At 38.1% G+C, this 26,127-nt stretch overlaps 1 protein-coding gene across 3 annotated transcripts in view; it reads right to left on the bottom strand.

Annotated features, from left to right (window-relative positions):
* The window catches only part of patj (PATJ crumbs cell polarity complex component), a 163,792-nt gene that overhangs the window by 72,834 nt on the left and 64,831 nt on the right, over positions 1–26,127 (bottom strand). For 2 of the 3 annotated variants that reach the window (XM_053635119.1, XM_053635118.1), the window contains exons 26-29: positions 24,618–24,795; positions 24,274–24,384; positions 22,237–22,296; positions 17,213–17,312 (exon numbers count right to left, since the gene is read on the bottom strand). In XM_053635119.1, the coding sequence (XP_053491094.1) occupies positions 17,213–17,312; positions 22,237–22,296; positions 24,274–24,384; positions 24,618–24,795 (449 nt within the window). The remainder of the gene's footprint in view (positions 1–17,212; positions 17,313–22,236; positions 22,297–24,273; positions 24,385–24,617; positions 24,796–26,127) is intronic. The other variant, XM_053635120.1, reaches the window with a different exon arrangement.

Genomic DNA, 26,127 nt, shown 5'->3' with positions numbered 1-26,127 from the left:
CTCTTAAAGTATACTTCAAACAAGAAAAGAAGCTATTTAACAATAAATATTCAGACATTTGACCTTGCTACGACCTTGAGCCTGTTTGGATTGATTCCAAAATGTAGTCAGTTCATCTGCTGTTTACAATGATAATTTCATACAAATCCTACAAACATTCAATCACTCGTTCTTGGGATATCGTGCTAATGAGGATCTGGGCTGGACGGGGATTATGAAAACATAATGCCTTCAGCACCTAGTGGCAGAAATAGGGCAGGAAGGGCAGGAGTGTCCTGTGATTAAATCATAAGAGATGTGAAAACAGGGCAGTGTTCTGATAGGTAGCTAAAGAGTAAGTGAAGAAGGGAAGCACCACATATCTGGCTAGTAAAAATCACACCAAGGTTTCGGCCAAGCGTGAAAATGCTGAATTTTATGACTAGTACATAAACTAGATACAACAGTGTATCACATTATACGATTTAGAAATCATTTTGAGAATTCAAGCAGTGGTTATAAAACCATTTTCTTTGCTCTGCTGCACTCATCATAGTTAATGAGTTAACAGCACTAACTTGTAAGTAACTTCTAAGTTATTACCTATTATTACCCAATTATTACCCAATAAACACTTTGTCAACACTTATACTGATATGTGATGACATTGCTTTTTTGTTATGTACAGTGGATATAAAAAGTCTACACACTACTGTTAAAATTTCAGTTTTTAAAACAATTTTTTTTATAATGTTAATTTTTTTTTTTATACCAAAACACATACTATAACAACCAACAAATTTCAAGTGAAAAACATTTTAGGGAAAAAGGGGGAAAAAACAACAATAGCCTGTTTGCAGAAGTGTGCACACCCTTTTCTAATAGGGCACTGTGCTCAGAATTAAGCAATCACATTCAAACTCATGTACAAAAGTAATTATCATACAGACGTTATCAATGATTCTGATTAACCCCAAATATAGATCAGCTCTTTCTGTAGGATCTTGTTGACATCCTCATCCAACTGCTGAAGTCATGGTCTGCAAAGAGCTTTCAGAGCATGTATGTATATCATAGTAAAGGTGGAAAAAGATCAGACATGATTTATCTTGGTTTAATTTAATTCATCAAAAACACCTGCAATTTTAACACGGGTGTGTAGACGTTTTATATACACGTACATATTCAATTTCGTTTATTTCAAAAGCATTACGTACAAAAAAAAATGCAATCTGATTTAAAGAAAAGTGTATTAGACTGTAATAAAGAAGGCATGAAATCAACTACATTCTGAAAAAAATATAACTTTTATGAAAAAAAAAATCCTTCATAGTGGTTGAATTAGATGGTGAGTGGGGATCAATATAAAAAATACTTTTCTTGATCCCCACTCACCATCTAATGTATATACTCTCTCTGTCTTTTCCTGGAAAATATATCTAATATAAACCATGCAATTTACTCCCTTACATAAGTAGATGCATAAAGTAAGAAATAAAGTGTCAAAGATGTGCAGTTATAGGAAAATAAGTCAATGATAAAGGCTGTTACCACCATGATGTTGATTAATTTTCAAAAACAGAACATCATAAAGTGTTTTATTCCTGTTATACCACAGCCTACACTATCATTTTTAAAATGTATTAAACAATAATGTCATACTTTTTATCTGTTTACAGTTACACTTAATGCCGTGGACCGTCCATGAAACCGTTAGTTACTGTTATCACTTACATTATAACAGCTAAAAACAGTCAGTTCCTCACCAGCCTCTCTTCTTTTTCTCTACTGATGCTAAAAAAGACAAACAAATGCAGCCTGTCATGCTGCAAAGTAACCACCAACCCGTCTGTCCTGACGACTTCCCCATTGTGGAAAACATTACGCTGACCGTTACAAAACCCGGACACTGGAGACTCCTTCTATAAAAGCTAAATAAACATGTCCTCACAGATAGATTCACCATATATTTTACTCAGCGCATCCGCCATACAATTCCCCGTAAATGGGTTGTTACTGTAGAAATGGTAAAGTATCAGAATGACCACATTAATATAAATCTGTGATCAGCTGGAACTAAAATCAGACCTGCTGTTAGAGAATATTAAACAACACTTTCTAACCAAACAGATCCAACAGCGCTAGAAACAGGGTATAGGTGGTACAGATCAGCCAGCACTGTAGTATATGGAAATTAAACGTATATGGGGGGGGGGGGGTAACTGATGGAGTAAAACGCTTGTAACTTTGAAAGCCCAGAAACAAGTGCTCTTTAAAGTCGAGCATCTTTGCATCTCAGGTGCTCAGAATGACATGCAGAGGAGTTGATCACTGCTGCAATTTCACTATAGCAGTGTGTGGAGACCTGTGACTGAGACGACTAGCATGAAGCGGATGGCTCATTACAGCTGAACTGAGCTGAATCTATGCAATATACTGACACACACACACACACACACACACACACACATACATTATACCTTGATTTCATTGTTATAATATCCAAATCACAAAAAGATCAGTACCAGAAGCTATACTAAATTGTTAAATCAGGCATGCGGAGCAATTTTCTGTCCGACAATTACACAAATACGTCAACGCACAAAAGAAGGAGAGATGGAGAGAGAAAGTGATTACTCAAGGGAATAGATCTCTCAATGCACTTCACATAGCTCCAACATTCATTTGCAGGCTTGGATATGCTGCTCTGCTTTCTGTTAGCTAAAGAAATGCACACTCGGGTTAGTGAGTCATGAGGGAGATGGAGCTGGACTGGGTCAGGAGGAACAGACAGGGCACTTTAAATCAGGACACACTGAGAAAGGGTACACGATGAAGGGCAATCAAATCACCCAGACACTTTCGAACAGCTTGCTTACTGTGTGTGTGTGTGTGAGTGAGAGAGAGAGAGAACAGGCAAAATTTGGGTTCTATAGATCAGGAGAATTGTTTATCATACAGTATTGAAGCCAACAGTATTTGGTCATACTAGCACTATAATGTCCCTGCAAGTTAATGCTGCGATCCACAAAGTGTAGGAAAGGAAATGGAATAATGAATATTCAGGAACATAGATTCATCAATTTTGGAAGGTCATAATTAAAGAATAAAACATTTGGCATGATAGGAAAATCAACAGGATTAGAGTGATGTGGCCTGCATCCAATAACAACACTATGTCCTGAAGTGTTTTATTCCACTTACAACACAGCAATTTGTGAACTATTACAATATATATTTATTAAAGAAAAACATGCCATACTTTTTATCCATTTATAGTTACATTTAAATGTTGTGGAACAGTCGTTCCGCTCCCTCTCTCTCCCCCGTCCCCCTTTTGTTAAATAAAAAGTAGAACAACATGGATGTCTGAGCTAACAAGTTCAGGATCAATCCACCTGAATCACAGCACAGTGAATTGTGGTGCAATTTTAATGATTGATAAAATTATGCTTTTCTTTAAATCAAACTTTTTATACACGTCAACAAAAAAAACCACAAAGGCAATTTTAAGCAATTCAAAAATTTCAAAAAGCTAGAACAGAATATAAAAGAAAATAGTAGGAAGACAAACAGATCTGGCTCCAATTGAGGAACATTTTTCAAAGCAACTAAGAACTGATCTCACTCCACGGACATCTGTCGTTTCCACTAAAGCTCTTTTCATGTGATATGAGTGATAGTCTACAAATCCCTAAAATCTGTTCCTAAAAGGTGTCTGTGGATGAAATGCAGGATCTCAGGCTGTTCACCAGTGGCTCAGGTAAGTAGGCCAGTGCCAGTGAAGCACAGTACTATAATAAACAGGGTTGACGAGCTTGGGATTCATGCTTACTTTCTGGAACAATGGCCTTGGCCTTAATGATTTAGGGAAAGGTGTCCTAAATGCACACATCTCAGGACTGTAGCTCTACGTAGAGGCGTCTTTAGCTCGCATACTGTAATGAGTCACTTGGACACTGATCTTTTGTCCTCTCTCTTGAAATTAAGAGGAAAAAACAAAATGCAGTTTGTCATGTAACAAAGAATGCGTAAAGTCTTCTGTCCTGAAGACGTTCCTGTGGTGAAAAACTTAATGACTGTTACAAATCGCTGACAATTCAACCAACCATGTTAAATACCAGCATGTTTATCTGTTTATTATTAGATTACTTAATGCATACAAAATACAACTTTCTTGAATTATAACCAGCACTACCGTCAGAGCTGCTGTAGAGAAAATTAATCAACAACACCTTTCACCCAATCAGATTTGAGAATTCGGCAGTGCTGCGGAATAAAGAAAAGGTAACACTACGTGATATTTTGAGCTCAAACACACAGGGACATTATAATAGTTTTATTTTATATAATCATAATAAAATAGTAATATTTTTATATAAGCTCTCAACTCTCAAAAGACAAGAAATAAAGCTAAGCATTAAAAGAGAAATAAATGAAAATCTCTCTCAGGTAAACATATTTTAGTCTTTAGGTTTGTAACATTATTAAGGTGACTTCAATTTGAGTAAGAGCCTAACACCAAAAATACCATTAACCTGTGCTACAAATCACTTTGAGAGGCCCAGGGCTGGCATAAATCACACCGCTGTCAGCATGGACAGACCTCAGATCAGATCAGACTCTATGAAGGGTATTTTGTTTAAAGCTTATTTGCACATCACGGTTTGTTTCTCTACAGAAAAAACGCAGCTTGCTTGACAGTCTCATAAACACAAAAAATGGGGAAAGCAGAAATACAAAGGCGGAAATGCACCGACACTGAAAGGCTTTGGGGGTATTGATTCAAACAGGTTCCAGCTTGATGCCGTGCTGAATCAGAGCGCTTTTCATCACAGAATGGGAAAGTGCAGGAAAGGAGAATTGAGTGAAAGCAAGTTATCAGGAGCTAGACTGTGTAATCAAAATGGACTGGATGGGGGAAGTGTAAGAGATAAAATGCAAATGTGGGGTGTGTGTGTGTGTGTGTGTGTGTGTGTGTGTCTAGAGAGAGAGAGAGAGAGAGAGAGAGAGAGAGAGAGAGAAAGAGAGAGAGAGAGAGAGGGAGCGAGATTAAGTGCAAAGCAATGGGCAATCGGCACAGTGCAGCCCAGGCGGTTTGGTATGAAAGCAGAGTGTATGGGATATAAATGCCAGAGTGGAGTGTCTCATGAGCCGGTCATTAAGGGAACGGCTGCAATTACATCCCCATCACTACTTCTGGATCCGCAGCGTGCGTGCGTGCGTGTGTGTGTGTGCGTGCATGTATCCAGCTACAGTACTAATAAATGAGGGCCAGTCCAGCTGGTAGGAGGTATAGAGACCTTCATTTCACTGCTGAGACCACACACACACACACACAGTGATAATGAAAAGTTTAGATTAAAAAAAAAAGTTGAGACACCAGTGTGACAATCTCCCTGTAGATTCCTTAGCAATTTAATGTATACACTATTGTCAGAAGCGCTACATAAAGAACTGAAGAATTGCATCTGGAGTGAATATGAAATTACTATAGGCAGAATTTTAACACATGTCGCTGTACTGAGAAAAGTACACAACACCGGTTTACTAGAAACATAATGGAAATCCAATTTTATGCATAAAATCTTGTTGAAGGATATCCTTTGTGGTATGATGTCACAGTTCTACAGTTGCATTATATACTTAGACATTTCAAATGCTTATTGATGGAATTCAACAATAATTCAGTCAGTTTAGAGTAAACAGGTTTGCAGTTGCGTTCTCTATCCATGTAAACATGATGAAATTATGATCAGTCATGTTTGCACATACAGATTAAGTTGAAATGCATCTGCTCGCTAATAATCCACATTTCTAAAAAAGTATTGTGAAATACTGAGTTGAGTTGGCTGAGTGACAGGCCGTTTACACAAAAGAGGCTTCAACACCGAGTTGCCACATTGACAGACAGTTACTATACACCAAGTAGACCCACGCCTCCTTCCATTCCATGACAAACTCTCCACATTCAGCACAGGACAGTCACTCAAACATCTCTGAGTGGTCTGAATTCGCAAAACAGCTGCTTGATAAACACAAGCAGTCCACAATGTGAAAGACAGATCTTATGTTCTTCAGAACACATGTGATAATAGCCTCACTAAAACAAAGAATGTCCAGACATGAGAACTGTAGGTCTAGAAATGTTTATTACAGAGAGCTTTGCTACTCTGCAAAAATAAATACACACACGATGGTAAAAGAGACAGTGAGATGTAGAAGATAAGGTTTTACACAAAATATTCATCTAATTCCACATTTTCAGAAATGAAAGAGGATTTCAAGAAATGTTAGTGAAGTGCAGACTGAGACGGAGTCTGAACTAATGAATCCGGATTTGAAACAGAGGCTTAAGTTCAGTACCATAAATATGACTGCAGTCCCATGATGCTGCATTCACTGCGACTGAATCAAGCCAGGCAGAAAACTCAACAATAAGACAGGCAGAGAGAAACACACAACCAGAGCCTTCACACACCAGGGAAAAGAACCCCATAAATGCATAACTAATACACACCCACTCTCTCTCTCTCTCTCACACACACACACACACACACACACACACACACACACACACACACACACACACACACACACACACACACACACACACACACACTGACCCACTTTGCCAAGACAGACTATTGAGAGACCAGAGCCAGAATAAGCAGCAAGACGTTGTGGAACGTTCCAGATAGAGATGTTACTAACAGATCATCAACTCATAACTCTATCTGAACCTTTTACAACGTGTGGCTTCAAAGCTGAACATGCCCCATCACCTTAGCCCAAAACCTACACAGATGCCTAACTTTCAGAATAAGAATAATAGACAATATTTAAAGACAGGACTTCCTCCACGTTTTCTCCCAAACCACAGAACACTACTGAGGAATCCCTGGCCATACAACAGTCGGCTGCTCTAGCCTGCAAAAGAAAAACAGAAATATTATTTTCCAAATTTCTGTGCAAGGGAAGTGTGGGTAGAAGTAATGTCATAAGTACTATTATTAACAACCCCAACAGCACTTTCACAAAATCTTATTCATCTCTGCTGACTTTCCCGCTATGAGCTCTTCACATGTCTCATTTTGTTTTCTATGATTGGTATTCTCACAGGGGAGAGAAAAAAAAAAAGTGCTGACACTAGGCTTTTTGGTGTGACTCGTTGTGCACAAGCTGCCAGGGATCCGAGGTCCTCTAAATGAAGGCTGCACAATACTGCTCACTCCATTAAACCCATAAACTTCTGAAATCCCACAAAGCTCATCCTACTGCCTGATGCAGAGAGGTGGATTACGGGGATGGAAGAAGGGGACAGAGAGTTCAGGGAGGAGGAAATAAAGAGGTTACTTCAATTATTCGGTCGTTTTAGAAACTAAACAGTTTGATTAAGTGACCATTTAAAATAAATAATATGTCTTTTCTTTATTAAAAAAAAACTATGATCCACATGCACCACTCATTGATGTGAAACTGAGGCTTAGTAACATGATCTATCAAAAGTCTAAATAAAGATAGATGAAGTCTAAATGATTGATTAGATAATAAAGTGTGCAGTCACTGCTTTAGCCTACATGGTTTATTCATCTCCAGTTTTGCTTAAGCCATGTAATGAAAGGGTTTTTTTTTTTTTCCCCTCTGCAGAGACTAGAAAATTCAGAGCAGACTGTGATTGGTCAGACAGGTAACTCAGACAAACGGGAAGAAATGTTTAATGCACCAGAGTCTATAAAAAAAAAAAAAACTGCAGTTTTACCCAATTAATTATCCTCAGCCCAGCTCACCAATATCACACTTGATTTAATTAACTGATGAAACAAGAACCTATGATCTTTGCCATGATGAAATAAAATGAATTGAACCATCTAAAAATCACCACTGCAATGTGTTTATTTGAAAAAGAAGACATACTGGATCCTTCTTTCTCCCTCATGCTGAAGTAGACAGAGATAACACAGATAATACAGATAGCTTAGCCTCCATGGATGCATACTGATAATTGCAGTCTCATTAAAGTCTTAAATAAGGGCTAATAAAGACAGAGGGTGGCTCACTGCCGAGTGGCCTCAGCCGTGCATCATCTAAAGCACATAACAAAAGAAGATGGACAAGGGAATGAAGCCAAGAAAAGCCAAGGCCAAATATCTACACTAGTCACTCAAAAGCTCTCAGTTAGTGATAAGAAACTATTTGGGAGAAGCAGTTTTTACACACATACATGTGTCACAGAGTAATGAACAATTTTACCAGAAGTGTCCCAGACATGCCAGAGAACCCCTTAATTATTATTGCCATTGATATCTCTCTGCCTCATTCAGCTTTCTTATTAGTCATGATAAGCCAGTTCATGAATAATGTAACTAAAAAGGTCATTAAAAAAAAGAAAACAAGAAAAATTTCACATGAGCTAGCAGCCAGTAGAAATCTAGTAAAAAGTTCTGAATGAGATTGTAGCACATGGGGCCTCAGCAACTGGTAGTCACTTGTACTTGGCAAATTTCCTGGTAAGTGCTCAGGTTTCTGCCAAATAATAGATCTGAAATTAATGACTATATGCTCAACAATTCTGGTTTCAGATACAACTACAGACACGAGTACGGGAAAATTCCCAGTGGCCTGATGACTGATTTGGCCCGCGGCCCTGCTGTTTTATTGCTTTATTTATTTCTTCAGAATTGTATTATTTATTTATTTAATCGTTTATTATTTTATATTATTGCGTGTCCGAATTAGTCAAAGTGACTTTCCGAATTTGACATTCGATAATAAACCATGAACCTGTTAGTTTTGACTTGCAATACTACCATTCTCCTGAGCTCCGACAACCGGTTTGGGACAGATTCATCACTGCACAGAGCGAGGATGGAGAGGGAGCAGCAGAGAGGGAAAGGGCACACAAAAAGGAAAGCTCTACAAAAAGAAGTGGTGAAATGTAGCAAAGTTACCGACCTCTTCAGGGCTTCAAGTGCTCAGTCTCATCTGTAAATACTGTAGCTTTGTGTTCGCTAATTAGCTAATCAAGTATTAATCACAGTTTCACTACTAGAGATTGTTCGCACTATAACTATTCTCACTCAAAATATGCTAAAGGACAGCATTATCTACTGTATAGTTATAATACTAAGTAATTCAGCAGACAAATATCCAACGTACAGTACATTTAGTGAGGCCTCTAAGTTGTTATTTTATGTGTTGAAATTACAAATACAGCTAGGGCAAACAACAGCAGGAACAAACAAAACAAAAAACACTCTTCCAATCTAGGAGTCATAAAAGACAAGATCATGTTCAATATTAGGATTTTTCCAAATAGATATTGTCATGATGTAGCTAATATTGTGCTAACAGATATTTAGGCAATTTAGAAAATTATGTTTGCCCAAATGTGAAGTTGAAAAACAATACTTTTTTCTCCTATTTTTCACAATAAGGTGGAGAGAGTTAACCGGACACTAGGTTTGTTGCAGTGGTCACACTTCAGGGCCAACCTGAGATGACAGGCAGGGGTAAATTAAGAGCAATTAAATGCACTATATTTGTATGAAATATAGTATGGTTAAATCTCAGGTATTTTAAGGATTATTAAAATACTAGTGTATTTCAGTTTAAAAAAACAAACAAAACAAAAACACATTGCCCTAATGTGATGCTTTAATTTTAACAAAAAGAAATTTAGATTCTGTGTTCACAATTTACAGTGAGGTTAAAAAGTTTTCGTTTTCCAACAATGTGGAGACAGTTCTGTTTATAGCAGTAGACCTGGTAAAGAAGTGATGGATACATGAAAAATGGCACAAAAAAAGTGTCTGTTGTTTACTTCTCTTCTGCATATAATGTACTCACATATAATGTGACTGAAAAGTAGAGATTTACTGGCAGCGTTGCACTTCTGGTGTTTGTTAAATGCTTGGCAGACCCATGTAAGCTGATATAAATTAGGACTGCTTCACTACCTCTAGGTTTATGTTTTTTATGGGATGGCCATACTGTGTGTAATAAATTTAATTTAGGAAAGAATAAATAGGGTTGTCAGTGGTTTCAAAATTTGTTGTGGGTATATGGGGTGGACTGGATGAGTGCGAGACTCCCGGCCTGAAATTATGTCCCAATCTGGCAGACTGTTCATTTTTTTTTTAGACACATTGCCAGAAAGGTTCACAGAGCACCTGATTTAGAGTAAACAAAACAAAACAAAAAAAATAAAATAAATTTAAAAAATATTCATGCAAGCAGGAGGTTTCATTCTCATGGCTCGAGGGGTCAGATATGAAGTGCATGGGCACGAGCAAACGGTCAGATAGGAAGCTCAAAAAAACACACACAAAAAAAACCCAGATAGAAGTCAAAACTGTAGTACTAAATAGCAACAGATACAAATACATTAGACTGATACTGAATACAATGACTACATTTACATGGACAGCAATAATCTAAGTATTGACCTGATTCTGAATAAGACAATATTCTGGTTAAGGTGTTTACATGAGTTGCTTGAAATGCAGCAGCAGAGGACATGTTTCCTGCAGCGGTATGAAGTTGGCATGAAGCTGGATGAGTGACAAACAAAACAGACAACTCTTGAAGCCAAGCCAGTGATTGAAGTGTAGGTCACTGCTTTTTGACACAAGCCCAATCTAATCCTCAGCTGTCAGCTAATGATGCTCTCTGGGGTGAGGCATACACACACAGCATATTAGAGCAGGGTTAGAGCAGGGTGCGCACACGCGCACACACACACACACACACAGGAGGAAAGGTGAAGGATGCACACACTGCAGCGGAATAATAAGGGCAATGGGGCGAATGATAGCAGCCACGCATCAGCTATTCACTGTCATCATAGAGAAGTACCACTTGGCCGATGGTACCAGGACAATAAGCAAGATGGCACTGATACTGTGATACTGATATTGCGAGCGTGCCTATCACAGACACACTGAAAGCTCGGGCTGGTACTGATTCCTTGCTTTTCCACTTACTTGCAGTACTGATACTCAATACAACACCACTCTTGTTCTAGCAATATTGCATAAATGAATATTTGCATTCTTATTTTATTACATTACAATAAAAAAAAAAGACCTTTTTTACTTCGGAAATTTTCATTTACTGTTTATTTAGTACTCAAAGTGCTTGTTACAAGACTTAACTGTTGTTCGTACAAGGGTACTTTGAGGGTACTTGACTGATTACACCTTCACTGATTAAGCATCACATGAAAATCAAAGCCTTCTTAGAGAAGTTAATAATGCTATAATAAAGAGTTAAATCATTTAAATAAAAGCAAATATTTCATCCTTAAATTTCATTGTAATTTTTTTTATTGTCTTTAAATGGTAAACTACATTTTCTGTAATTTAGTATTATTTGATGAGTGCATTATAAAACTATGACTATGTAATAGTCTGGGCAAAATGTGGGCTGCTTTCTGAAGCAGCAGTGACCCTGTAACAGAGACGTGTCAAAGAGGGGGAAGTGAGATATTTTCTCTTGAACCTCCAACACCTGCACTTTACTGTAATCATTTCTCACCATGTCCATGTCAGTGTCTCAGACACTATACAAATCTGCTGAATCTGTAGCATCAGCCATTCTGCTTAGCACTGCAAGATCATTATGGGGTTTGTATGGATTTTTGAGAGAGATTACTGTGGAGTATTACACAGGGAGAGAGGTCTAATTTAACTGCAAATGAAAAGCCTTTTTTATTATTATTATTATTATTTTTTATTTTTTTTATATACACAAGCACTTTATTGCTGGAATTTTACAGCAATTAATTGTAAAGGGGTTAAACATGAACAGAGAGAGTTAAAATCCTGGGAAGGCTGACTTCACTGGGCCGGACTGTGTACAGTTCCTCAGAAATGCAGCACTAGTGACTAGCATGCTATGAGGCACGGTACCGCTAACCTCTAGTGTTTGAAGAAATGAAGATTGCACATTATGAGATCTTCTCGTGAAAGTGTTAAGAATGTTAAGAACGTTAGCACGATGCAAAATCTGAACATTCTGTCTCAGGTTTTGTGTGTGAAAACATTACAATAAACTTCATCATGCTTCCAGGTTAGGAGTCGCTCAGATCTACAGCCACTGATCTACAGCACATAGTATAATAATAACACGGTATAATATCAGAAATTAGATTAAGAGAGAAAAAGAGAAACAAGCCATGTTACTTTCTCCATCACATTACGTAAATAAACAACAGTTTCTGAAGATTTTCCTGCTCTGATGTTAGTTATTCCAGGTACTTTCTCCTGTTCAGTTTTGTTGGAAGTTGATTTCAGATAGTGCAAAAGATTATATTTAGCCTTGACATTAGAGATGCACCGAAGTATCGGCCGATAAAGGCTATTTTCTCGCGCTATGGGCCATCGGCCGATAGTTTACAAAACATCTGATGATCAAGGCTGATTATACCCTGTCAATCAAAAGAGGGCGGGAAAACACATGGATTTCGTACTGTGTGTAAAGATGTCTCGTGTCAAATGATGACAAAACTGCAGTTTGTAATCTCTGCACTGCTAAAATTTTACACCAGAAGTGAGCAGCAGTGAAGTGGAAGTTTTGGTATCAAGTGTAATTAAAAATAAAATAAAGTTTTATATATATATATATATATCCCAGAAAAATATATATGTAGTGTTTTTCATATCCAGTTAATATATATATAAAAAAAGTTTATATTACACATTACCTGTTTGATGTTCAGTGATTGAGTAGAAATATTTTGTTTGTGGTGAGTGAATATGAGACTAACAGGAGGTTTTTTAGAATTCAGTCAATGTTAATATGAATGAATGACATTCAATAAGTTAAGAAATCAGAATTTAGTTCCTGTGCTAATGTTAACTGAGTAATGTGTTTTCTGTTTATGAGACCAGTTACTGTGAAACAACTTGTTGAAATGGAGAGAATGATGGCTTTTTTTTTTCCAGAATTGTGGAATTAATTATTATTAATTTAAAAGAAGGCATAAAAGGCAGAACTATCGGTATCGGCCGATATTACTCTGAATAATCGGGTATAGGTATCGGCTGAGAAATCTAGTATCGGTGCATCGCTTCTTGACATTCTTTGGGGTGAAGGATAGAAGCTCTCTTAACCTGTAAAGAGCTCTTTTGCCACTCTTCATCTCCACTAATAATAATTCTAAATCCTGACCCAAGGTAAATGATTATTTTGGCACTCTGAAGACCCACCCCACTGCTGCTCCACGAGCTGACTGATGCCTGAAAATGAATGACCCATCTTCAAGATCCCTCACCCTTTACACACACACAAACAATAGCCAGCCTTTGCTGTGCTTCTCCAAACCGCTGCTCTCGCATCAGGCCGGAACAGATGGTGGCATTCAGTCATTCCAAAGTGCACATAAATTTCTAGCTAAAATGCCAGGCCAGCACCGTGCCATGAATATGCTGTTCCAGTCGAGCAGATGTGAAGGGGAGATTTAAGAGCCTTAATTTTTTTTAAGAGACAACGGAATCACCGGAGTGGAAACACAAAACACACGTATTAACGGTCTGATGGTGGTCTTATCCATCTCTTTAATGATGTGTGAAATCAGACAGAAAACGAAAAAGGCAGTCAGCAAACCCTTTATTACTGAAGTCCTACTACATGGCCAGCTCTAGTAATCCCATTGTTATAACTTTTACATAAGTTTCCCCATCTAAGTTCCTCTATACACACACACACAATATACACAGTAGATTACACTTATCTTAATCCAGGCGCTTCAGCATGTTTTATATGGAGGGATTAAGCAAACTGCTGACTTTCACAGCCCTGGAGGGTTCTACAGTGGCTTTCAGCCTGAACATTAGTGTGTGTAAAGGCTCATACAGCAATATGAGGTGATGGTGTATTTAGCTCAGCTTAACTATTGACTGCCATCACTGCAGTGTCTCTCATTAAGCAGTCCTGGGCCACAGACGGCTGCCTGATAAGAGCCTGAGCATCAACACTAACGGGGCTTATCAGTCACAGAGATCCTGTTAGGCACCAGATGTGAAGTTACAGAGCCATAGCATGTTACTAGCACACAAGCTGACTCAAAAAACCTGTGCTTCATAATTTGCAGCTATATTTGTGTACATGTCTGATAACTAGAGTTTTGAAAAATGTAAGAAAATTTGAATTTTGCTTTAACTAACATTAAAAAAAGTATTCAATTTAAGTATTAAGAACACCCACAGGCACCCTGTTTAAAGACAGAGTTGGAGTGATACTATACCAAAAGTGTTAAAACACTTAAATATAACAAAGGCAACAAAATCAATTTTCGAAAAGGTTTTAAGACAGAAGTTTAATATACAACCCTTTCTCAGACACAAGTTAAAGTTGTGTCTGATACAAGTGTTTTCAAAAACACTTATTAAAAATATGAATGATAAGACACCTAAAATGTAATATCATACAAACGCAAAGGTAAGACATTATATAAAGCCTTTAATTTTTTTTCAAGTTGCACCATCATCTGTTAAATCTTGCTATCTAAAAATTATTTTTCCTAAAAACAACAATGCTAGTTTGTCCTTTAACAAATTCCATGTGCTATATAGAAATCTTTTTAAACAGCACATCCCAAAAAAGTTCCATTCCTCTAATACCACAACAACTTGCCAACACTAACATTTATTATTATTATTAAAGAATGACACATGGCACTCTTTACCAGTTTATATTTACATTTCAATGTTGTGGAGCATGCGTGAAACAAATTAGTTCCTGTTATCACTTATGTTGTAGCAGTTATTAACAGTCATTCCATCATCAGAAACTCTTTTTTCCCCTCTCGAAAATAACAAAAGGGAAAAAAAAATGCAGCTTTCTGTTGGAAAATGTAAAAAGCCTGACACTGGAAACATCTTCCATACAGTAAATGCTAAATAAACACCTCCTTACAGAACATTAGAAAAATAAATCAGTACCTCCTGACCAATCAGAATGGAGAACTCAACAGTGCTGCGTTATAAGAAGAGTTAAGTCCTAGCTGCCAAACTCTGTTCCTGGAGATCTGTGCTTCAGCACCTAGCATAACAGCTAATATTACACAGCTCTGAAGTTCTCAGCACAGTGAGCCCTGGGGACTGTTCTGATAACCTCTGATGCATGCTAGAGAGATGTGACACTAAAACATACAGTCTACAAGCAATAGAGCTAGCAATAGCAAGAATAGGCTCTAATAGTCTGCTGTGTGATCATCAAAGACTCAAACAACAACAACAAAAAAACCCAGCAGTGTGAAAAGAATCCAGTGGATTCGCATTGTGGAAATGTGACAAGTGTGTGTACTTTTGATGCTCTGAACATACAGTGCCCTCCACTAATATTGGCACCCTTGGTAAATATGAGCAAAGAAGGCTGTGAAAAATGATCTTTATTGTTTAACCTTTTCATCTTTTGTTCAAATAATTTACAAAAATACTCTGCTCTCATGGATATCAAACAATTGCATATATATATATATATATATATATATATATATATATATATATATATATATATATATATATATATGTGTGTGTGTGTGTGTGTGTGTACATATATTATATATAAAAATTATTTGCACCCTTTTAGTCAATACTTTGTGCTACCTCCCTTTGCCAAGATAACAGCTCCGAGTCTTCTTCTATAATGCCTGATGAAGTTGGAGAATACATGGCAAGGGATCTGAGACTGTTCCTTCATACATAATCTCTCCAGGTCCTTCAAAATTTCGAGGTTCACGCTGGTGGAATCTCCTCTTCAGTTCACCCCACAGGTTTTCCATAGGGTTCAAGTCAGGGGACTGGGATGGCCATGTCAGGACCCTGATTTTGTGGTCAGTAAATCATTTTTGTGTTGATTTTGATGTATGTTTTGGATCATTGTCCTGCTGGAAGATCCAACCATGGCCCATTTTAAGCTTTCTGGCAGAGGCAGTCAGGTTTTCATTTAATATCTGTTGATATTTGATAGAGTCCATGATGCCATGTATCCTAACAAAATGTCCAGGTCTTCGGTCAGAAAAACTGCCCCAAAATATTAAAGAGTCACCACCATATTTAACCATTTAACCATATTTAACTGTGGGCATGAGGTACTTTTCCATATGGCTACCTCCCTGTGTGCACCAAAACCACCTCTGGTGTTTATTGCCAAAAAGCTCTATTTTGGTTTCATCTGACCACAGAACCCGATCCCATTTGAAGTTCCAGTAGTGTCTGGAAAACTGAAGATGCTTGAGTTTGTTTTTGGATGAGAGTAGAGGCTTTTTTTTTTTTTTTTAACCCCTTCCAAACAACTTGTGGTGATGTAGGTGACTTCAGATTGTAGTTTTGGAGACTTTCTGACCCCAAGACGCAACTAACTTGTGCAATTCTCCAGCTGTGGTCCTTGGAGATTTTTTGGCCACTTGAACCATGTTCACAGTGTGCTGAGACAATATAGACACACGTCCAACTCCAGGTTGATTCATAACATTTCCAGTTGACCGGACCTTCTTAATTATTGCCCTGATGGTGGAAATGGGCATTTTCTATGCTTATGCCATTTTCTTATAGCCACTTCCCATTTTGTGAAGCTCAACAATCTTTTGCTGCACATCACAGCTATATTCCTTGGTCTTACCCATTGTTATGAATGACTAAGGGAATTTGGCCTGTGTGTTACCTCATGTTTATACCCCTGTGAAACAGGAAGTCATGGTTGAACAATATCCTGTTCCTAGTCACCCAGATGTACAAAAAAATTAAAATATCAATGAGAATATACTTCAAATATATTTTTCTCATATTAATTCATAGGGGTGCCAATAACTGCTGCACATATATTTAACAAAGGTTTGGATAAACCTGTATTGTGTTTGCAATTGTTTCATATCCATGAAAGCCAAAGAAAATTTTTCACAGCCTTCTTTGCTCATATTTACCAAGGGTGTCAATATTGGTGGAGAGCACTGTATTAACACAATATACAGTATATAATTATGACACTGAGGAACTGCAATGTAGAATTAAAGAAAAGCAGCATCAGGTTGTTTCTTTAATGAAGCAGAAAAGCCAGGATACAGACCTTACCCGTTATGTACACAATATTTAATTTTAAAAAGAGAGTGTATTTATCTCCCAATCAGTGGATGTCTATGAACGTGAGGCCATGCTTTGATATAAACAAAGGAAAAGGTAAAAGTGGGAAAGAAAAAAAATATATAAGTAAATAAATAAAAATCACCAACCTCTGTCGTCCACAGGATCCTCTTCTTCCAGCACAAGGCTGGGAGGTCTGTACGGCGGAGGGAGACGCATGGGGGGAGGCGCACTCTGCTGTTCTGGTTTCTACCTCACACAGACAAACACATAGTGCTCAGATCAGAATATTAAATAACCGTTCATCCTGAACTAATCACATAGGTAAACTACTTCACATGCAGCACTACATGTTCGTAGACTTGATGTTCGTAGACTGTATTATTTATCTTTACTTGAAAACCTTTTAAATAAAATATAAATCAATGCTCATTGATTTATATTTTGTGGGTGTGGGTGTGCAGTCATTGCACACCCACACACAAACTCTTCACCCTCCTGCCATCTGGAAAAAATTAACCAAAGCATTCAGAAGTTAAATTAATAATAATAATAAGGTTCACTCCAAGCAGACGGTATATAGTTATGAAATGTAGCTATGAAACAGCTCAGTATAATTTTGCAGAGATTGTTATTATTAAAATTCTCCAAATGTAAATGTTACACATTAATAGAGTTAACTAAAGCATAGACATGATATTGTTTCAAAGCTGTTTTTCACTCATTCACATGAGTGCAGATCAGACTCTGTTAACTGTCTAATACAATACACATATCCACATATCCATCCATCCATCCATCCATCCACCCATCTATGTATCCTTTCACCCACCAGTCATTGCACACCTATGTTCGAATGCTGTTCAGAGACTTCCTCAGCACCTGACTGGAAAGCTGAGCCTGTTGGGCCTGAACACCTCTCTCTGCAACTGGATCCTGGACTTCCTGACTAGGGGACTTAAGTCAGTCCGGAACGGAGAAGGTATCTCCAGCACCACCACATTGTGCACGGGGACCCCCCAGGGCTGTGTGCTCGGTCCACTGCTGTTAACTCTGCTGACTCACAACTGTGCAGCAATGCACAACTCAAATCACATCATGAAATTCGCTGATAACACGACCATGATGGTCTCATCAGCAAAAATGACGAGTCAGCTTACAGAGAGGAGGTGCAGCGGATAACGAACTGGTACAGTGCAAACAACCAGTCTCTGAACGTGAGAAAAAACAAAAGAGATGGTTGTTGACTTCAGGAAAGCACAGAGCGACCACTCGGCTGAACATCAACTGCTCCTCTGTGGAGATCGTGAACAGCATTCCTTGGTGTTCATCTGGCGGAAAACCTCACTTGGTTCCTCAACACCAGCTCCCTAACCAAGAAAGCCCAGCAGCACTCTACATACTGAAAAGGCTGAAAAAGCCCATCTCCCACCCCTCGTCCTCACCATGTTCTACAGAGGAACTACTGAGAGGATCCTGAGCAGCTGCATCACTGCCTGGTTTGGAAATTGCACCGTATCAGATCGCAAAACCCTGCAGCGGATAGTGAGGACAGCTGAGAAGATCATCTCCCCTGAGAAGGTCTCTCTTCCCTCCATCATAGATATTTACACCACACGCTGCATCCACAAAGCCACCAGCATTGTGGATGATCCCACACACAAACTCTTCATTCTCCTGCCATCTGGAAAAAATTAACCAAAGCATTCAGGCCTTCACGGCCAGACTGTGTTACAGTTTCTTCCCCCAAGCCATCAGACTCCTCAGTACTCAGAGACTGGACTGACAAGCACAAGCACACACACACACACACACACACACACAGAACACCATCCAACTCCAACTGCTATATTTGCACATTTCTGTATCAACTGTACTGCATTTTTTTTGCTGCTACTGTATTTATAAAAATATCGTATTTAATTTCATGTCACTATTATACACTTTACCTGGCTGCTACCGCAATAACTGCTATGTCCACATTTGGTATAAGCTTATCTGCTCAATACTAAGTCATAGCATGTTATGCTTACATTCAAAGCATTTTTTTGATATTGTTAATCTTTTGCATTACCTGTTTTATCAGACACTTTCTTACTAGAACTGTGTGCTGGTCAGTGCTACACTATCACTTACTGTGCCTATTGTCCTGTTTTAGCAGTTACTTTACTGTCTTGTGTTGTTTGCATACGTTTGCACATGCACTTTATGTAGAAACGTGCAAGTCTTATTTAGTCCTATGTTGTCTCATGTGGTTACGGTGTTGCTTTATATAGCACCATGGTCCTGGAGGAACGTTGTTTCTTTTCACTGTGTTCTGCACAAGATGTACATGGCTGAAATGACAATAAAAGCCACTTGACTTGACCCATGCATTCACTGACATTTACATCATCAACCTCCTGGTGAGTCTCGAAGAAAAAGCAGCAGGATGTACTGTATAAGTGCTGAAACAGAAACGGACCAAAAAATAAAAAATATATGAAAAGAAAAAAGTAAAAGATGCTCTGTCATGCTCTGAAGTGGAGTGCTGGGATAAAAATGCTACAAAGAGTGGACAGATTGCTTTCTCCCATACCCCTGCCTGCTCCAAGGTGAGAGAACAGTTGTGCTCTGAAAAGCAGCTTAAACAACTGCAGGCTACAAGAGAGTACATCTACATTTATTCATTTAGCACAGACTCTAGGCTGCTTACATACTCTACTCACGCAAACATACCCCCACATATCGTGCTTGTGAAGGCTCACGTCATCATCAAGCTGTCGAAATAAACAGGTTATATGCTAGATATTTATCAAACAATGGCCGTGTTTAACGAATGTGCTTTGCTGCTGCATGAAGCTGCCGCTTCATGGCCGTTCTTGCCTGATCAGATAGTATGAATCAGCCATTTGTGCTGCTCGCTAATGACCTGTGGATGAAGCCACGTAGCAGAGGGAGTAGCATCCTCAAGAGTGTTGAGTACCTGCTCTGACTCATCAAGACTTACTTATGCCTGATTAGTACCTAATGAATGATGCAGAAGCTAAAGAGCTTCAGGCTTAGTGGTTCATATTGAAATCACGCAGCTTTTTATTTCAAGCAACCTAAAAATGTGGCTCAAAACGTAAAGTCCAAACTCATACTTGTGCAAGAATTTCAGCATAACCCTTTTCTCCTGAGGCTTCCCCTGTTGACCTTTGTAGGTTTTCTTAATCCACACTATATCTCTCTCTGCTCCAGAAGACACTGAGCTACTGTTTGGAAATGGGCTGTAATGTTAATTAAATTTCTTAGCAACTAATGAGGAGACTTGTACTGATTGGGCTGAATAATCTCACATATCCTCAGGAGCCATGTGGCATACTAACGACTGAAGGAGCAATTAGAACAATTATTGCTATTTCTATTTAATTACAAACTAAAGCTGTTGTAATCAAGAATTTGGCCATTTCTGAGCTCAGTAAAAAAGATGCTCCCAGAGGAGATGACACCATTTCTTTTGAAATGTGTTCTCATTTCTTCCACTTTCTCTGCCTTGCATTTAAATAAGCTATATTCTTGATTTTCTGGTGATTATATATGCTGTAAACAAAAGCATCATGATAAATGCATGGTTTTGCCTTTGCATTTATGGAGGTGTTTCAAATCCTTGTGAAGGACAAAGACAATGGAAACATGCTATTTACACACAGTCCACTCAATTTCACTGTGTAGTGTCTCAATTCAGGACATTTTCAGAGATCCTGAAGGGTACACTAGATGGGTTATAATTAAGAGGAGTAAGGCAGTGTGATAAAGTGGAGAAAAGAAATTCACAGCTCTTTCCCTGGGGACCCACTGCTCAATATTCTTTTCCTTGTAGCAGCACATCTGATTCAAGTCCAAACTGCTTAGAATTCAGATGAGAGACAGTGTTAAAGATAATAAAACCTGATAATTTTTTTTTTTTTTTAAATATGTGCTCAATTCTGCACCACCTCTAGCAGTATATTATAAAGCAGTATCATATCTGGTATATATGGTGATTACTTACTATTCACACATTTATTTATTTATTACTGGCCAATCAAGCACAGTAATACCATGGTCAGCAAACCAGTTACTAGTAGTTTTGGCACTGTAGGCTGGTGCCAAGTACTGCTGGAAAAGGAAATCAGCATCTCCATAAAGCTCCTCAGCAGATGGAAGTATGAAGTGCTCTAAAATCTCCTGATAGACACTGCTTTGACTCGCGACTTGAGAAAAAACAGTGGAGTGACACCAGCAGATGACATAACCCCCCCCCACCCCCCGCCCCAATCATCACTGACTGTGGAAACTTCATACTGGACTTCATGCAACTTAGATTCTGTGCCTCTCCACTCTTCCTCCAGACTCTGGGACCTTGATTTCCAAATTAAATGCAACATTTACTTTCATCTTCCCCATGACTGTGGTTGTGTGTACTGAAACAGACAGAGATTAAAGCCTCAGCAAATCTTTGCAGGTGTTTCGAGTTAATTATCTGATTAGAGCTCTTCTCAGGTCGACATTTCTGTATTATAATTTTTTTATTGTAATATTTTGAGATACTGGATTTTTGATTTCCATGAGCTATAAGCCATAATCAAGATTAAAACAAAAAAAAGGCTTGAATATTTCACTTTATGTGTAATGAATCTACAATATATGAAAGTTACACTTTTTGAATTAAGTTACAGGACAAAATTAAACTTTTCCACAATATTCTAATTTTTTTTTTAGATACACCTGTACATGCATGCAACAGACCAGAGTAGAACATTGTCTACATTATTTCACCAAGCTATTTGCACTCGGGATGCAATTGACAGCACAATTGATTATCTACATTTACACACAACACAACTGATTCTTGGACTCAAACGCAGTAATTATTATAAGAGTAAGAAGGGAATTTGCTGTTGTAAGATACTGTTTATTACTATATTGGTAGTTGAGTCCTGCTTAGATCTCCCAATACCAACACAAAGACAAACCCAGTCATCACATCTCATTCTGTAGAGTGAATTACACTAGAATTTGAGTCCTCCCTAACATCTTGGCAGCTGTCTCTCACGAGCTCCAAATACATTTTATCAAACAAAACATGGTGCTTAATAGAGTGACGAAACCTAGATTTAAACCAAGTTAGGGAAATAAAAGGGATAAAGGGAGAGATCAAGCTGCTCACCAGTATGCCTTTCCTCTTGGCCTTGTGCTGCCTTATACTTGAGGCTGTGACTGAAACAGGCTACACACCCACCCACACACACACACCCACACACACACACAGAGTGAGACTTAATAAAGCAACAGGCAACAAAGCAGAAAAAGTCATGCAGCAGATGTGCTCCTGTGGTGAGCAGAACCAATCTCTCACATCAGTGACACAGCAGAAGCAGATTAGATCTGAAAATAGATATATAACCATGTAGTAATGGGAAATGTACTGAAAATGTCTGTCATAAAACAAGCCCAAGATTTAATTAATAGACTCTATGAACAAAAGTCAGGCATTATTTTCAAAAAAGGGGGGTTCTTGACTCCAACAAGCTTAAAAGCTAGATATATCCATATCACTTATCTAATAGCATCACACTAAAAATAAACTTCATCCTAGACACTCTCTCCCTCTCTCTCTCTCTCTCTCTCTCTCAGTAGTTTTGTTTTTCCCTAACATTTGTTGCTCGAATTTTACACTGGAGGCATTCATATGGCAAATTAAGATTAAGTTTCCAGCCTCCAGTTTAGCATCATGCAAACTGCACGGCTAAATAGTTACAGACTTTTCTCAGAGCTTCTTGTATACGTCTGCCATTGGATGCCTTATCTATAAACACAGCATATGTTGCATAGCTAAAAAACAAAACAAAACAAACAGTAGAAGCAGCCATCTTGAAGCTGAAATCAACATCTCCACACCAGCAGCAGACTCCGGCCAGATATGTGACCCAAATTTTAAATCAGAGTTGTATGTAAAAAACTGTTTAAATGACATTATACCACAGCACTGCTGAATTCTCAATCCTGTTGCAGCCTTTCTAATTTCTCATTATTTCTATAACAACAACTCACTCACTTAGCAAATTGGAGTGGTATAAGAAGAATAAATCACTTCAGCATGTTGGTATAGGAAAATAATCAACTTCAGGGTGATGACATTAACTCTGCTTAGTGCTGGGCCACGTCCCACCACTCTGTCTCTGACTACATTTACATGGACAACAGTAATCTAATTATTGACCTTATTCTGAGTAAGACAATACTGTGATTAAGGTGTTTACATGAGTTGCTTTGAGAATATTCCTTTCATGTTCCTGTTTTACATGTTATAGAACATAGATCGATTAACGGCACACATCATTACATCACCGCACTACGCCGTCCGATGTTCCCTCCAGAATTTCACATATTAACATACAGTTCATCTTTGTTATGGTACTGTATACAGTCCTGGATGTATTTATTTTTAATTTTACAAAAGCTTCAACTGCAGTTAATTATTTGTCACGCTAAACGTGCAAATAGATGACTGCTTGAAGCCGTGGGCTGTGTCCAAAACCGCATAGATATACATGAAATACATGTATTTCTCCTATTATTTAGTAGGTAAGTACGCGGTTTGGGACGCAGCCGTGCTCTCTTGTTTGCCATCAAATGGTTGAGCACTGCCGTGTGTGTACGCGTCTTGTCGCAAAGTGCGGTGAAAACTCCCACATGACGTTAATAGTGTGATTAAGGTGTGTACATGTCTGTAATACACATTGATAATGTGACTAAAACAGGAGTACTCCACATGTCTTAATTCAATTTGTGTTTACTTCGAGTATGACCTTAGTCAGATTAAGGTCATCAATAATTGCTGTTTACATGCTAGTTTCTTAATCCGAGTATTGTCTTAAATCTGGTTAATATCGGATTATTGTTGTCCATGTAAACGTACTGATTGATTATTTTCCTGTAACAACACACTACTAAGAGTTTTATTCCTTACAATTAGACCAATATTGTAATTTTATGATGTTATTCATTTGTTTCAGTAGTCAAACAACCTTTTTTTTTCCTTTTTTTTTTTTTTTACATTTTACTCTTGGCTCAATTGATTCTTTAATGATGCCACAATGTATAAATGGAGATGAAAAGCTGTGAACATGTAGCAAAGACAGCTGGGGGAGAAAAAAAAAAGATTTGACAGTAGAGAATTTTGAGAAATAGTCATGAGCAATACCCGGGGAGTGGATGAAAGGCTCTGCACGATGAACTCCACAGGGCTCGGAGCACTTTTAATAGCCTGCACTGCCTCCTCATGGCTGGCATTTTGCAGGTCCACACCTGCCACCTGAGGAACGGAATAAGACACTGTGTAAGATTTTTGTGCAATCAATTATATTATTATACCAGCTACACATCTGTGTATCATGAACATTTTGTAGTATTATTCTGTACCAAGAACACATCTTGGAAGTAGCACAGCTGGTTTGTGGAGACCCTGTATGTTTTTGTATGTGTGTGTGTGTGTGTGTGTGTGTGTGTGTGTGTGTGTGTGTGTGTGTGTGTGCACGTGTTGCTCACCTGCAAGATCTTGTCTCCAGTTTTGAGTGCATGTGTGCGTCCTGCAGGGCTGTCTGGAAGCACCTGTTTAATGAAGATGCCTTTCAGCTCTTCTCCATTCTTCAGGCGCTTTATAACTGACTGCCCGCCAACGATGCTGATGCCCAGAGACTCGCCAGGGTCCAGCCAAACCTCCACTCTACAAAACACAATCACAAACCCACACACCAGGTTTAGTCATCTTATATGTTATTAGGCCTGACAAATGTCTCTACACCTACAGTCAAACCTTAATTATGGCAATTTTCAGTACTGTAATGCATATAATCTTAACTAGCCTGCATTTTTATACAATATTAGAAGATACGCTATGCATTCATTTCACACAAATCATGGAATGTGAAAATCGTTTAAAGGATGTCTATTAAAGAAAACGATTAGAAGGCAATATCATATCATAACCATTGGTGTATATATTGTGCTACCCAGGATCCATCTTTACCTCGACATCAAACAATAATAATTTGTATTTATTTAAACTCATGCAATACACAGCTAAGTCAAATCCCAAATGACCTCATTCATTATGTACAGTGCTGTGAAAATGTATTTGCCCCATCCTGATTTATTCTGTATATCTCACAGTAAACAATTTCAGAAATGAAAACAAAATCCAAGATAAAACAAAGGCAACCCGAGTAAACATAAAATACAGTTTTTAAATGATGTTATTTACTGAAGCAAAAAGGTTATCCAATACCAACTGGGCCTGTGTGAAAATGTATTTGCCCCCATAGTTACTAATTCCCCAAATCTATGAAACTGCATTCATAATGGGGTTCAGCTGGACTAGACACAACCAGGCCTGATTATTGCAAACCCTGTTCAATCAAAATCAACACTTAAATAGAACTTTTTCTACAGCATGAAGTTGGTTAAAAGATCTTACCCAGTAACACACTATGCCAAAGATTAAATAAATTCCAGAAATTATAAGTAAGAAGGAGATTGAAATACATCAGTCTCTACCAGAAAATCCTAAAGGAGAATGTCCGGTCTTCAGTACGTAAATTGAAACTCAAGCGCAACTGGATTATGCAGCAAGACAATGATCCAAAGCATAGGAGTAAATCCTAGTCCTAGAAGTAAGTGAAAGACTGATCTCCAGTTATCAGAAGTGTTTGGTTGCAGTTATTGCTGCTAGAGGTGGCACAAATCAGATTAAGTTTAAGAGGGCAATTAGTTTTTCACATTGGTGATAGGTGTTGGATCACTTTTTAGCTTCAAAAAAAAAAAAAAAAAACCTGTATTGTGTGTTTACTCGGGTTGCCTTTGTTTTATGCTGTATTTAGTTTGAATATATACCAAAATATTTAGTATGAGATACACAAAAACAGAAGAAATCAGGACTTTTTCACAGCCCTGTATGCTTACTGCACAGGTATCACACAGTCACCAACAATATGCTGAATGAATCTGAGATTCTGATACACAATAAACGTCTGCTGGAAAATTGGAAACAACTAACATT

Source organism: Ictalurus furcatus, chromosome 10 (assembly GCF_023375685.1).
Source record: "Ictalurus furcatus strain D&B chromosome 10, Billie_1.0, whole genome shotgun sequence".
NCBI classification, from domain to species: domain Eukaryota; kingdom Metazoa; phylum Chordata; class Actinopteri; order Siluriformes; family Ictaluridae; genus Ictalurus; species Ictalurus furcatus.
Note: the sequence above shows the minus strand (reverse complement) of the source record. Positions and strands in the feature narration are given on the sequence as shown.